Source organism: Haemorhous mexicanus, chromosome 22, assembly GCF_027477595.1.
Source record: "Haemorhous mexicanus isolate bHaeMex1 chromosome 22, bHaeMex1.pri, whole genome shotgun sequence".
NCBI classification, from domain to species: Eukaryota; Metazoa; Chordata; class Aves; order Passeriformes; family Fringillidae; genus Haemorhous; species Haemorhous mexicanus.
The window spans coordinates 7,030,221-7,044,939 of NC_082362.1; the positions used below are offsets into that span (position 1 = coordinate 7,030,221).

General features: G+C 54.0%; 1 protein-coding gene across 4 annotated transcripts in view; it reads right to left on the bottom strand.

Annotated features, from left to right (window-relative positions):
* SMG6 (SMG6 nonsense mediated mRNA decay factor) overlaps positions 1–14,719 on the bottom strand; it is a 106,303-nt gene that overhangs the window by 68,276 nt on the left and 23,308 nt on the right. For all 4 annotated transcript variants that reach the window (XM_059865842.1, XM_059865839.1, XM_059865838.1 and 1 more), the window contains 2 exons: positions 14,276–14,337; positions 10,544–10,689 (listed from right to left, as the gene is read on the bottom strand). In XM_059865842.1, the coding sequence (XP_059721825.1) occupies positions 10,544–10,689; positions 14,276–14,337 (208 nt within the window). The remainder of the gene's footprint in view (positions 1–10,543; positions 10,690–14,275; positions 14,338–14,719) is intronic.

Sequence of the window (14,719 nt, forward strand, 5' to 3'; positions counted from 1 at the left end):
CTCTCTGTGATTTTTTTTAAATTTTATATATATATACATATATATATATATATGTATGTATATGAAATTTTTTTTTATTAATCTCCAATCTGGCTGGGTTCAAATTATGGCCAATTACCCACCAACACTTCTCGCTAATAAAATAAATTTTTACGGGCCCTAATTACTGCTTTCGCTGAACTGCTCTACAGGAAGCAGAGAGGCTGTGGCTCTCCAGACGGCAGCAGACAGGAAAGCTACGGCGAGGAGCCCGCGAGTAAACGGAGGGATGGAGGGGGAGCGCGGCGCGTGTGCCATGCGCACGGCGCTGGCCCGGCCGTCAGCCCCCGTCAGCCGCTGCACCCACCACCTGTGACGCAAGGCTGCTGCTGCTGGGGACAAGAGTGACGGCCGCAGCTCCACGCCGGCATCCGCGGACGCGAGCCGGAGGGGAAATCGTGTTTGGAAAGGGCTGCATCAATCACACGTGACGGAGAGGCTGAGCCGCCTCCCAGCGCGGCACAGGGGTCCCCCCGCAAGCAGCGCACAGGGGAGGCGGCTTCTCAGCCCGGCGCCCACCTTTGGATCTCTATGTTCCAATCGCAGCTAATTGAAGGAGACACAAATAGCAGGAAGGCAGAAAATCCCTCTGAGAACGCGAAGCATCCAGCCTGCTCCCTGCTAGACACACACACACACGCACTCGCTGCTGCCTGCCAGCACAGCGCAGCCCCAAGGGGTTCCCGGGTGTGACAAATGAGCAGAACCCACCGGGTGACTGCAGCCCGCAGCCCGTCCTGCCTGAACCCCGCTGCTCCGGGGGAAGCAGGGAGAGCAGAGCCGCTGTTCTCCGTCAGGGAACACCCTCCGTGGCAGGAAAGCCGTGGCAAAACCACCGGCTGCTGGAGCCCTCCGGAGTGCGGCTGCCACGCAGGTATCCCGGCTCAGCTGGGGAAACGCGGCTCTGCAAGATTGATTAATTTTTTTTTTTCCCTTTCTTAACCGGGATTACACTAATTTCCAAGGCCTAATGGAGTCCAGCTGTGATGGGGAGGCAACGCTGCAGTAGTACAAAGACCTTTGCACGTTGGTGCAAACTTGTACAACTCTCAGCACACACACACACATACACACACACAAAGCCCTATAAAAAGGATGCACTGCAGAGGGATATTTTTAGTCTTGACAATACAGCCCTAAAAATACGACTTTGCTAATACATCACTACAGAAATATTCCCAGTGTCCATTCAGGAACGGTTTAAAACATTTATTTTTGTTTCCTTGTGCAATGGTCAGAGAGGAGGGAGAAAATAGAAACTCATTGATAAGAGGAAACGAGAGAGACATGAAAAATTGAAAACTACCTAAAAGCTCATGGAGAGGTTTATTTTATTAGTTCTTAATAAATATCTTGCAGATTTCCTCAGGAAATACACCAGATCACATGTAAAATAGTTTGGTACTGATGTCAACTGTGTCAGCATATGAAATCTATTAGGGTGAAGCCACAGCAGGGTGATCAGCGTGCTGAAAAACTGCACGGCACTGAGGCGAGGGGGGGTGGGGGGAATCTCACGGCCCTTCCAAATTCTTCGAGAGGTAAAAAAGTCAGCCAAGACGCAGAGAGAGAGAAAAAAAGATCCCACATCCTGCTTTGCGCTGCCAGCAATGTGAAGTGCCCAGAGATTAATTCTATGTCTGGCCTGGAAATGTGACTTTAAAGCATTGGAGGGAGCGGGGAGGAGGAGGAGAGAGGAACGAGAAGGCCAGGAGAACCGGGACTGGCACCGTGCCACCGACCCCCCTCCCGTCCTTCCCAAGCCGTGTTTCAACGTAGACAGCAGTAAAGCCCAACAGACGGCAGCTCCCGGGGCTGCCAGGGCCTCGCACCAGCTGGGGCGCGTCTCCCGCTCCCCGTGCAGATGGGCCCGGGAGCATCACTTCCTCTGCGCCTGCTTTCCGAGCCACCCGCGCCCATGTGGCCGCCTTTGGCCGCTCTCCGCCGCGGCCCCGAGCGCGCTTGGGGCCCCCCGGGCGGGACGAGCTCGGCTCCCAGCACCAGGCACGAGGGTTGTCAGCCCTTGGCTCCTCGGGCTGAAGGGTTTATGCTGTTCCCAACCCGCCTTTGGCAGCCGGAGCCTCCTTCTCCATCCCCGTGCCATTAGCCGGGGAGCAGGCGCTGCTTTCGCAAGACGCCCCAGCTCTGCTGCTGGGGCCGGTGGAGAAGCACCAGGAATTCACTGAGCCAGGGTCAGGGGGACAGATGACCCCAGGAGGGATGGGAGAAGGGGAAATGGAGAAACTCCACAGCCAAACCCATCCCCGTGAGGTATCTCCTTCCCATTCCACAGTGACGTGCTCCTGGCTGCTTCTCTGCGGTGGGACCTGAGAGCTCTGGGGACAGACAAATCATATGTGCCCTCTGTGTCACCTAGCAGCCAGCCCTAAGGCCACCATGGCCATCATCAGCCATACTGACCAGCATTAAAAATGACCCTTCCATTAGAGATGGGCCATGTGCCTTCAGGGCTGTCACTCAGCCAGGGTTAAACTGTCCTGGTCAGTGAAGCTGAAGTGAGCATCACACAGCTAGGGTGACACACCTGAAGGTCACACCTTCCTCCTGACTGTCACTTAGCGCAGGCAGAACCAGCTCTGTGCTGCCAAGAACCCACTGCAGGGCACACGCAGCCTAATCAGGGCAAATAAAAGATCTCCACACCTAAACCTGCATGGGGTCACCTCAGATACATTTAAGGGCAGAAACAGCCTCGGCTGCGCTGCCATTCCTGATCTCAACATTAAGGCAAGAAGAGATCCCAACAAGCCCCCCTAGCACTGGGCACAGCATTCCCAGAGGGACTGCAGCCTGTGAAAAGAGGAAGGCAGGATGGAGCTGGCAGGGGATGAGCCTGTGGGGCAGCCCCTGGGAAGGAACTACCCTCACTGAGCTGGCAGGCTGCACCCAAACCTGCACGGGGCATGGGGCGGGCAGCCCCCCCCTGCCTACACCTGGAAGGTTATAAAACAGCCCCTCAAGCTCAATCAGGAGTTTTACAACTTCACAAAGCAGCATAATTAGCCTAATTATACAGTGTTCTCTCAGAGAATTAAACAGAAATACAGTAATTGACTTGGTGCTACTTAAAAGCATGAGGAAATCAAAGGTGCAAGGCACATTAAAGAATCAGAAATATCTCTTCAAAAGCAAAAGGACTTCCTGTCACGCTGCTAACTTCTAAAGCCTCACCAAGCTGCTGCACCTGGTGCACCTCACTCTGACTGCCTGGCACCCCTCTTTCTCCACCACCAAAGCTGGGGGGATGCAGAGACCTGGGATCTGCCTGAGCGCCTCCTCTCTTGTTCCGCAGCAGGACAGATGGACACAGTGTGCCACTGCTCCATTTCCTGCTTTCATTTTACACAGCAACACTGCTTCTTCATCCAAACAGTGGCTGGATTCAGTGTTTGCAGAGCTGGCCATGCCTTGGAACCACAGCAAAGCCTCTCCAACCTCACCTCACCTGTCACTGATTGTCCTGATTTGCTGCTTGGGCTGCTGAAGCTTGGCTCTAAAGCAGACTCAGGCTTTGTGTTTACAAATCATTTCCCCTCAATTTGTTGCCCTGAAATGAGATCCTGCTATCACCTCGTGGAACAGCTTCAAGGGCAGATGTAAGGATGTGCTTGTGTGACAGGCAGACCAGGCAGAAGCCCCCAGCAAGCTCATCTAACACCACTTGATGTGGACTTTGCTGCACTTGAACCGGAGGGCAGGAGTGGAGAGTCTGACACACCAGCAAATGCTCAATTTTGCTGGAAACCTTTCCCTTCCCTGCCACAAAGCCCTGCTCAATCTTTTGCCTCCCAAGCCAACGTCTAGATTTCAGAAACCTGAACTGCCAGTGGAAATTCCCTGCAGCGCGTTGATTATTGCATCTCCTGCTGGCACTTGTGGCAAGGGGAAAAAAAAGTCACATGGCTTTCTGGACACACGTTTCACTAAGGAGTCTTGCATCAGAGGGCAGAAGCCAGCAGCCAGGAAAATAACTCCAATTACGGTAAATAAATCCCCAAATATGTGACAATCTGCCTTTTAAACAGGAAACAGAGGGGAATAAGCAAAGGAAGACTTTGGTCTAAACATTGCTGCCACCAGCCTCAAGAGCCCAAGAGCAAGACTCTGAAGACATGTCTGGGCCAGAATTATTTTACCTGAACTTTACTGATGTGTCTCAAGTCCGAGACAGCTTCCTTCCCTGAAGGGAAAGGCGCCGACAGTTCCCAGCCACTGTGCCAACCTCCAACACTCCCAGTGGCTCAGAGGAGACACCCTGGAGGGTCAGCTGCCATCTCTGGACACGTACATGTCCCTTAGGAGGCTCAGCACAGGAAGTTGTGTGGCTCCTGAGATGAGCAATGCAGGTAGCACTCCCTGCACCACTTCAGCCCTTCCTCCTACTCACACATCTCAGGATACAAGCTGTGTCTGGACACAGGGAGTAGCAGATATCACTGAACAACAGGCTCAGTGGAAAAGCCCTTTGCCAAGGCAGTGGCATCAAAGAGCCAGCTCGCTCAGGAGCCTCAGTGCAAGGCAGGCAGCAAGGGGAAGGATGGACACCAGAATCATCCAGCCCTCCTCTGAGTTTACTCTCCTAAATACCACTCAAATGCAAAGCAAATACAAGCAGTAATGTGAAAGGAGGGGAAGGATAAATTAAACATCCAGTTCCTCCAAACTTAAGGCCTTGGGAAGTGTTATGTCTTAACACCACCTCACTAAAGACAGCACTGCCCAGTCTCAGAGGGAAAGTCACACAGCGACTCCAGGTGCAGCTGGAGATCTCAGTGCACACACCTCAGTCCACAATTGCTGTACATCAACCAAAGCCCCAGCACCCAGAGAAAGCCAGATGTCAAACTGCTCAACTCCAGCCTCCCTGCATCAAGTGGGCTTTGCACTACAAACTGAGCCCCCAGGCAGGTGGAGGGACCTCAGGCTCTGCTCTCAATGGAGCACAGGGCTGCAGATGCTCAGTGTCCCCCCGGCACAGCCCTGCAATGTGACATCTTCATCACCCTCCTGGCTCTTTAGCCCAAAGGTGTCACAGCCCACAGCTGAAGTGTGCATTTACCACACATAAAGGGGAATTCAGAGAAAAGGACTCAGTTCTGCTCCCCAGACAGGGAAACATCAAGTTGCTTCTGCTGCTATCTATAGCTGAAGGTTTATTAAGCTTTCTTTTGTGCCTAATTTTAAAACTCCACCAAACCAAGGCAGTTACCCACAGCACTGCTTTATTTTTAAACTCGGGCAAATGCACTGGACTCTCTTGCAGTCGATTGCCCCCACCTTTTATCAGCCCCAATATGCAAGATGTGGTTAGAGCTTCACGAGAAGAGGTGGAGATGAGGCTGCCGCAGGTGATCAGAAGGTGCTTCCTCTGAGCCTCTCTGATGCTGCAGTCAGCTCTTTGAGCAGAGCTGGGTCCGAGCGGCACAAACGAGCCTGGGCAATGGTCAGAGCTCAGGCTCTGCATCATCTCTAGGGATATTTTAAGGGTTCAGGCTGCAAGACTGAGCAGATGTGGTCAGCAAAGCGAGACCTGCCGTGTCCGGCACAGGGCTGTGAGGAGGGGGAAAGGCAGTGGAGCTGGCTGCTGGTTACCACAGCACAGCCTCATCTCAGGGCTCTGACCACCCCAATGAAAACAGAAAGTCCTGGACCTGCTTAAGAGCTGCAGGGGATTTGCACTGACCAACAAGATCTTTCCTTGTGTGCATCAAGATTTGGGCAAGATCCGCATCTCAAGCTGGTGTCAATGTTCAAGGAGCAAGCAGGGCCACGTGCCTTAGCAAACCCTTGCACAGGCTGCAGTCACAGCTGTGTGACAGCAGCTCCTCTCTGAGCCAGGCAGAGTCTCTCCAACCCTTGCAGCACCGACCTGCTCGGCCCAGGTCTCAGGACACCAGTGTGGCAAAAGCCACAGACAGTGCCCGGAAGCTGCTGCTGTGAAACCTTCCTTTCCGCACGAGCCTTCAAAGTTTCCCACCACCTTGCACAGAGAACCTGACCCTGTTCCACTCAAGAAGACAGACTCAGGGTCTACAGAGCAAAGCTCAGCCTGCCCCTGCCACATTGAGCCCCCGTCACAACCCAGATGAGCACAGTCCCTCTGCCAGGGCACAGCTAGTAGGTTCTCCTCCTTGGCAGAGCAGATGCCCTGTGCACGGCTCACCCTGCCCAAACTGTCTGTCCCTTTCTACTTTCCCAATCCTCAGCTAAAGCAACACACTTGGCCAGACCCTCCTTGTGCCTCTGTGCCCTGACTCTGCTCGGCCCTGGGGGATGCAACTTCATTCCCTACATGTGCTGAGGATGCACATATGGCAGCCCCCTCCCCTCTCCACTTCCACCTAAGCCCGACCTCCTAACAACCTCCACACGGCACAACTCGACCGGCCCAGAGTGCCAGAAGGCATCCAGGTGCTGCAGCCTGATGCTTCACACCCACAGCCAGGCAAATTTGCTGGGATTTCCGGGAAGTGTCTCTAGGGTGCCCCGTGCTGCTGCACCCCCACCTTGGTGTGTGCTTGTTTGGAATGCGGGGCCGTCGGGGGGGGGGGGTTTGGGGGGAGAGGGGAAGTTATTCTGGTGGTGGCCTATGAATAACATCCAGTGATTTATAGGAAGTATAATCCAATAATACAGTAAAATAAAACAGTGTGTCTGAGATGGGTTTGATTCCAGGAATTATAAAACAAATTATTAAAGAGAGAGAGAAAGAAAAAAGCCTCAGAGAGGCCAGATCGGAGTAAATTGGGCACAGATGGGCTGGGAGGGGGTTCCTCTCTCTCCACTCACCGAGATGCCCCTGCCGCAAGCACGGCTTCAATTAGTCTTTTCAGAAACCAGAGTTTTATTTCCCCAAATTACAGAATTAAAAAAAAATTAAAATTCTTGGAGTGTTTGTGGTCGGGATAAAGGGATCCAAACTTCTCTCTGAGTTGGTTGTGCAGATGGCTACCAAACTGTTAAAACGGGCCACCCCACTACAGCCCCACCCCAGAGCCCAGGATGGCCCAAAACACTGGCTGGTCACCTATGTCCCATCCTGGGAAGCACCAGCAACTGCAAGTCTCTGCCATGTAGAGTGGCCACCTCTCTCTGCCTCCCTTCCCTAGGTGGGCACCCACTCCATGGGTTTGAGGTCTGCAAGAAGCTTTTTCACACCTGAAGTGCTCCTGACATGAGGCAGCCAGGTCAGTGGGACCCTCACTGGCTGCATGCCTCCCTGGACAAAGCAGGAACACACTGTTTGATGCTGATCAGCAGGGGATGCACTTCATGTGGGAATTCTTTGGCTTCCTCTGTCAGAGAAAACAACAGATCCAATTCATCTCCCAGGATCTTCCCAGTGCCGCCCGGCTGCACAGGCAGCTGAGACCAGCTCCAGCGTGCCTGGTGCTGTCCCTGGGGACAAGCACAGCTCAGCTGCACTGGGCACAGGCCACAGAGCTCTGCCTGTGCTCACCTGAGCCCTGGCACCCACTGCAGGGTTCAGGTAACCACAGCAGTGAGCTGCGTGGGAGGAGGATGTGAAATGCCACGTGCTGCTCACAGCTGGCTGGTTTTGAAACCAGTTTAGACACAGCACAAAAAAAGTCACCCTGTCAGAAGAGCACACGGTGACCTTGTGGTTGGTGTTGGTTGGTTTATAAAAAGTGGCAGTGGCTGGGAGAAGAGACACAGAGGACCTGTCACAAATCCCAGAGGGGACACGTGCCAGGATAGGGGCACCCCTGAGGGGTCATGGCCAACCCACACCACAGCAAAAGAATAGGAGTAAAAAAGCCAAGAGCAGCAGATACAAACTGCATGAGCCCCAACCTCCCGTGCTGCCCATTGCCTCACTGAAGGTCTGGCACAGACCAAGCACAATCCAAAAATGGGAGAAACTGAGGCTGAGCTGGGGCAGGATTGTGTCTGTGCAAGCCTGAGGAAGAAGGAGGACAGGTGCTTAACACAGCATTTAATTTTAAGTTCCCTTTTTCTTAATACCTGACTCTTTACTTAAAAGTTCTTATTCAGGGGTTAAGAATTTCATAGAATTCCCCACATTGTGACTGTTATGCCAGTGATACCACACCATGAGATCTCAGCATCAGGGATTTGTTACACACCAGACATGGAGCAACAAGCAATTTACAAGTTTCTCAGGAGTAGCTGAGGCTCCAGAGACCTGGAAATACAGAACAGGGAAGGGAGGGAGCTGCTGTCCCTGAAGAGAACACCCCCGGACCACAGGGAAGAGAGGCTCAGACTCCCTCCCAGCCCCAAACCCACGATCTCCTCCTGCTACTGCAAACTGAGTGTCAGGCCCTGAGTGTGATGGGAAGGACACAGACACGCTCTGCTCCCAGATTTGCAGGAGGATTTCAGTAGGAGGAGATCTCCAGAGGCCGTTTGGTCCAACTGCAAAGTTACATCCAAGCTCTGCGGAGTGGACACAGCCAAGCTCTGACTCCAGCCGGCTCCCCAGCAACGCTTCCTGGCAATTTGGGATGCAGGCAGGGTGGGACTGCTCCCTGCGTCCTGCCAGCCTCCCACAGGCCCACAGGGGCGGCTCGGCCCCCTGGCTCCCTGCTGCCCCTGCTGCTGCAGCACAGGGAGGTGACTCATGTGCTGGGAAATGGAAACCCGACAGCACCTTCCCGACAGCGTTCCTGCCGCGCTCCACCAGGCCTCTGCCCACAGCAGCCTGGGGAGCGAGCCAGCACCCTCGCTCCACGCAGGGGACTCCGTAATCCTTCCAACATTCCTGCCTTCCTTCAAAACTCCAGACCCTTTGCTGCTCTGCTTTTGATTCCCATCTGCACCCAGCTCTTCCCAGGATGGCAGCATCGGCAGCGAGCCCGACCTGTGCTGTGCCAGCACTCGGCGTACGAGCGCTCCGAGACCACCGGGGCGTTTGTGCTGACAGCAGGGTTTGCTTTGCCAACAGCACTCTCAGCGATATTTCAGGGTCACCAGAGCAAAGAGCCCTCAGGGAAATCCCTGAAGGGCCCCTGGCATCAGATGGCAGCTGTGGTGCCATCCGACCTGCAGGCATTCCAGGAGCTGCCACCTGCTCCGCACGCAGCCCGCGGGCCCCGGCAGGAACAGGTTTGCTTTCTCCAGAGATCCAAAAGCTGGGAGCAGCTGGCAGCTACCCACACAGGAGGCAGAAAACTCTGAGAATACTTATTTTTCATGAGATAAAAAGCACTCCCTCTGTCACTCACACACATCCACAACTCGGCTGTGGAGGGACGAGCTCAGCCCAGTGGTTTGGGAGCTGGGATTGCTTCCAGCTCTGCCACAGGGGCTTGCCATACATCCCAGACAAATCTCATCCTCTCCTTCCCACCCGCCCCTGTCTGTGGCACAGACACCACTATTAATTCACCTACCAGGGGTATTATTAATATTATGAATACAATAATTACTGTCATGCAGAGGCATTTGCTTATAATCACAAAGTACTGTGCAGCTCAAAGATAAACACGCCATCACTGGCTGGCATCTGGCAGGCAGGAGGGCATGGCTGCCTTGCCAGTGGGATTGACAGCTCTCCCCAGGAGAGGAGAGTGCCTGCAAAGCAGGCACAGCTACAGGAGCCACTTCCCAGCCCTCCAGCTGGTGCTGGTTTGCTCCATCAGCTGACCTTGGCCACTGACCACCAGCCTGAGCAGTGGCCAACTGGCTCACGAGGGAGGGATCTTCCAGCAGCAGCTCTCTGGGGCTCAGCCTGATCACCCACATGCTGGCCTTAGCTGAAATCCATCGGCTGGAGGCCTTCTTATTTGGGATCTAAATCCCAAGGCATCAGGATGTGAAATGCTGCTTCCTCCCACCCAGGGAGAGCAGCCCCATCCCTGCTCCCAAACTCACAGCTCAGGCAGACCTGGGTACCTGCTGCTGAGTGTATGTTGGAGGGGACACAGGGAGAAGTACAATCCCTGGAAGCATCATTTTAAACTCAGTGAAGAGGCTCTGGTTCGGTGGCACCTCTGTTGCCCAGCACAATAAACTTATCAATGGTAGAGACCATCCAGGCTGCTGGGTGGATGGAGGAAGTGAGAGGAGGACAGTAATTAACACTAGATCTGTGATGTTCTCTGAATTACCACGGGGCACAGGCTCCAACCCAGTGTTTCAGAGAGTGGCATCACCCACCTGCATGGACACAGGCAGAGAGCTGAGGCCTCTGAGACTGTCCAGCCCTCCTGGTGCCAGCACAGGCACTGAGCAAGGCCCAGCTTAAACGCTGGGAAGGCAGAGCCATAAAGCAGCATTTTCCTTCTGTGCTGATGACTCAGGCTCCAGGGGGATGCGATGCCTCCTCACTCCTCAGACACCTCAGCCAGCTCCAAAGGCCCAGCCAAAGTCCCTTTGTGTTGACACCCACAGGCATCCAACCACCACTCCCACCTCCCCATCTGGTGTGTCCCCCACCCTTCTCCACATGGGGAATGGCTGATCCCCATCCAGTTTCCCCTCCAGCAGCACGTGGTACCTTTGGGCTGGGAGTTGTACACTGCAAACATGTTGATGGCCACGAGCTGGAGCATGCGGGTGCTTCCGATGGGAGGGGGGCTGTGCTGCAGCAGCACCTGGAACTCCCTCAGGACCTCCTCGGCCACCGCAGGGAAAGTCTCCATCCTGCAGACAGAGACAGAGAGGCTGTCGAGAGCAGGCTGTGCCCTGAGATGAGGGCTGGGAGGTGGGCATAGCTCAGCCCATGTCACATCTCCTGGGGAAGGGGGAATCCCTGGGGTGCTGTCTCCCAGCCAGGAGCTGTGGGGAATGAAGGTGCAGGCTGCTTCCTTAGAGAGGGCAGTGAGGGATTGCGCTGTGACCGACAGGCAGCATACTTTTGGCAGGAAAACACGGCCTTTATGAGTCATTTCTGACCAACCATTTTTTTCTACTGACTTCTACCAATCTGGGAGAGGTGCCAAGGGGCCAGCAGCTCACTTGGACCAGGAGCAGCCCATGGGACTCCCAAGGCTGCAGCAAAATGCACACACTGGTGCCACATTGCGGATGTGGCAATTCCAGTGCGTTGAATGCCGGCCAGAGCGTGCTTCCTCCAGAACTCCTCACTGCAGCATCGGATCCCATGGCACCGAGCCCTGCCTCCCCCAGGCTACACGCTCCCCAGCACTGTGATTGAGCCCCTAAACTTCATCACTTCGAGCCCCACAGGACAGGGACTCTCTGACTGGTGGAGCTGCTGACAGTGTCAAAGCTGGAGCGGGTCCCCGCAGCCGCAGCGCCGCTGTCGCGCGTCAGGACACAGCAGCTCGCGGCTGCGGGGCCACGCCTGGGGATGGGGTGAGCTTTCAACACCACTCACAAGCGCCCACGGAAATCTGACACCTTTATCCTGCTCTTCATCGCTGAGGGAATCAGCTGAGGTCACTTATCAAAGCTGTTGGATCCTCAGCAAGCTCCCAGAAATTATTGCAAAGAGCACGGTCAACCTCCGAAAATGACTGAGGTGTGGTTGCCCACAACAGTCCTCACCTGGTATCCCATGAAGACAATTTTATAACCAAGAAGCTGCCCAAAACTTTGGGAATTACTGAGGGGGGAGGTCCTCCTGTCCCACTGGCTCTTCTGCAGAGTTTGCTGTATTGACTGTTGTTCCTACACTAGAAGAAGCCACAGCCAGACCCAGCAGACTGAATATCTTCCAGGAAGTGCCCACACCAGTTATCAGTGCCCACATGGGAATGAGGGAGCCAAAACCCACAGAGGGTGAGGCATCTGGAGCTGGCGACCTCAGGGGCCTCCATAGCAATTTCCTCTATCTTCCCCCCAGGAGATTCAGATCTTGTGATATCACCACGGGTTGGATTAATGAGCCACTTCTGGTAACCCACATGGGCAATTCTGCTGGGCTTCCCCAACAGACTTCAGGACAGTGACAGTTTTGTTTTTAAAGACAGAAATGGCTTTCTTCTTAGCCATATTTCATGGGTGCTTTTCATCACCTGGGTCTTCCTACCAGCAGGATACCCTCTCCCTGGGCATTGTTTGCTGGAGCAGTTCAAAGTCTCTGCTACCTTCCCAAAAACATGGGCTGGAACAAACAGTCTCCTTGTACTTTGTAGCTGTGCAGAATGGAGCAGCTCTGTCAGTACAATTACACTGCTTTCCCTGCAAAAGGCAACTTCCCTGGATTTGGGGCACAGCCAGAGAAGTAAAGCAAACTGATTGCTTCTAAAGACTTCCTAATTTTGAGAAATCTCAGACCACATCCAGTGTATCCAGCAACATCCTCCTAGGGCAGACAGCACTCTGGGGATGGAGGAGCCCTTTGCAGGATGGGTTGTTACTGAGGAGATGAAGATTATTGCCAAGGAATAACAACAAGGAGTGAGGGCTTCCTTAGCTCCACCACCTGTTCTTTGATACCACAGCACATCTGGAACAGCATGCAGTAACCCCACTGAGCTCAGAACCAGCAGGTCAGGAGCCGAGCGGAAGCTTTTAATAAATTGCTTACCTGTGGTTTTAGGAGCAAGAGTCCAATTAGGACAACATCATCTTTTCCATATTTTTTCCAGACAAATCACCAGAGATCCTGCCCAAAAAGGACTTGGCTATTCCTCACCTTTTACCTATTTTAAGCACGGAAGCTGTTGAGCAGGGCTGGACGATTTTCTCTTCCTGTGTCATGGTATTACTTTCTAGTTCCCTTCTAAGTACTTCAGGGCATATTGTACCATTAAACATACTTGGGTTTTCTAAATGACTGTCCTGGGAAGCAACTGCCTGAAACGCTGCATCTTAATTTCACAAAAGCCTCAGGAGCCAAATGTGCAACTGATCTCTGCTACATCCCCATTAATCCCCTGCTGGCATTCGTTCAAGCGGAGCTCGACCGCGAGCGCGGCCCCACAGCGCCGGGGACCAGCAGCTCCCCGGATGCTCTGCCCTCCAGCACAGACCCTGCACTTCCCGAACCTTCCCTGGGCTCTGGCAGCTCTCCTCCTCTTTTCCTGCAGGCAGGACACCCAGCTGTGCCTCCTCGCTGCAGGCCAGCCTGGTGGCCCATGAGTGGATAATCAGTGCCTTGTGAATCGGGGAGAGATCGGCAGTGACCCTCAGACACTGGGATCTCCAGCAAATCACCAGCCCCTGCTTCCCTGGTTTTTGTGAAGGGTCCAAAGTGCCCCCCACCCTAAGTGGTCATCCCTGTAAGCACTGGAGACAGCAAGTGCTGAGGTGCTGCTGTGTGGCAGGATCTGAGCTGCTCCCAGCAGGGACAAGCTGTCATTTTGCACCCACACAGCCTGGAAAAGGTTGCACCCTCTCAGCCTTGTGACCTGCAGCCAGCAGTTCCAGAGGAGAATGAAGGAGCCAAGACAGCTCAGGAGACTCTGGTTGCTTCCGAGTTCCTGGCAGGCTCAAGCAGAGACCACCACTGCCAGAGACCCACATGGGGTCTCTCCTCAGCAGCTGCTCCCACACAGTGAGGGCCAGTCCAGACCTGGAGCAGAGGCAGCTCCATGGGAAGCCCATCAGCTGCGAGGCTGAGCTCTGCCCTCAGGGTCACAAGGGTGTCCCCTGGGCTGGGATCTCAGCCCAGGCTGGGATCAGGCTTGCTTTGCTTCAAGGGGAGCTGTTCAATTACTTGAAACCCATTTCTGACAGCCACTGCCAAGGGCACTTTGTACAAACCAGTTCCCACAGCCAGGGCAGCTCTCAGCTATGGGGCTTTCACTGAAATGGCAGAGAGGAGATGAAGGGCAAGGCTTGTTTTGCCATGCTCTGGATGGCAGCTTTCAGCCAGCACATGGATCTGCCTCTGTGGCTTTGTGATCCTCACAGGCAACAGCCACTGAGAGCCCCAGGAGCCACCTTTGCACTGGGTGAGGGCAGGGGAAGAGAGGGGGTTAAACCCAGAAATTCAAGTGAAGGAAGCACAGTTAGGTGATGGGAGAGAGAGAAAACAGCTTCTAATCCCTCCTGTGTGTGTGAACCATCTGAGCTCAGCTTCTGCCAGAGGGTCCTGGGGCATGGGCAGGAATGGGCTTTGAGGTGGGGGAAAGGAAAAGCCCAAGCTCCAGCCAGTGTGGGTTGGAGGGCGGGTAAGGAGAATAAGAACCAGGAGGCCAGGCCTGCAAGAATTCACACCCTGTGCCCTCAGCTCCAAACACAGCTTAGTTGCTAACAATATTAAATTCCAAAAAGACTTGTAATGTAGGAAAATAAAATAAACATCCTGCACACTTACCCAATCCTGGTAAACAGCTTCCCATGGGCATGGAGAAAACTGAGGATGAACCTTTTGTTCAGCTGCATGGGAAAAAAAAAAAAGGAAAAAAAAAAGAGAGAGGAGAAAACAATTAAACTCTCTCCTATTTCCTGTGAATTAAGAATGTCCCCAGTGACAGAAGAACCTGGCCTGGATGCTGGGGGTGGCACTGGAGATGGGAACCAAATGGACATGCCCAAACTCTTACAAACATCATGCACAGAGGCAGAGGCAAGTGCCAAACAGCTGGAGCTGGAAGCGGAGCCGGGAGAGGCGGTGGAGACACAGCACCCTCTGCCGGGTCCTGTGATCCTGCACAGGGCTGCTGCACCCCGGCAGCCCCAACCCCACACCCTGGGCCCCCCAACCTCCACCCCAGCAACCCACAGCTGATACCTGCACCCCAGGCATTGACAGGCAAAG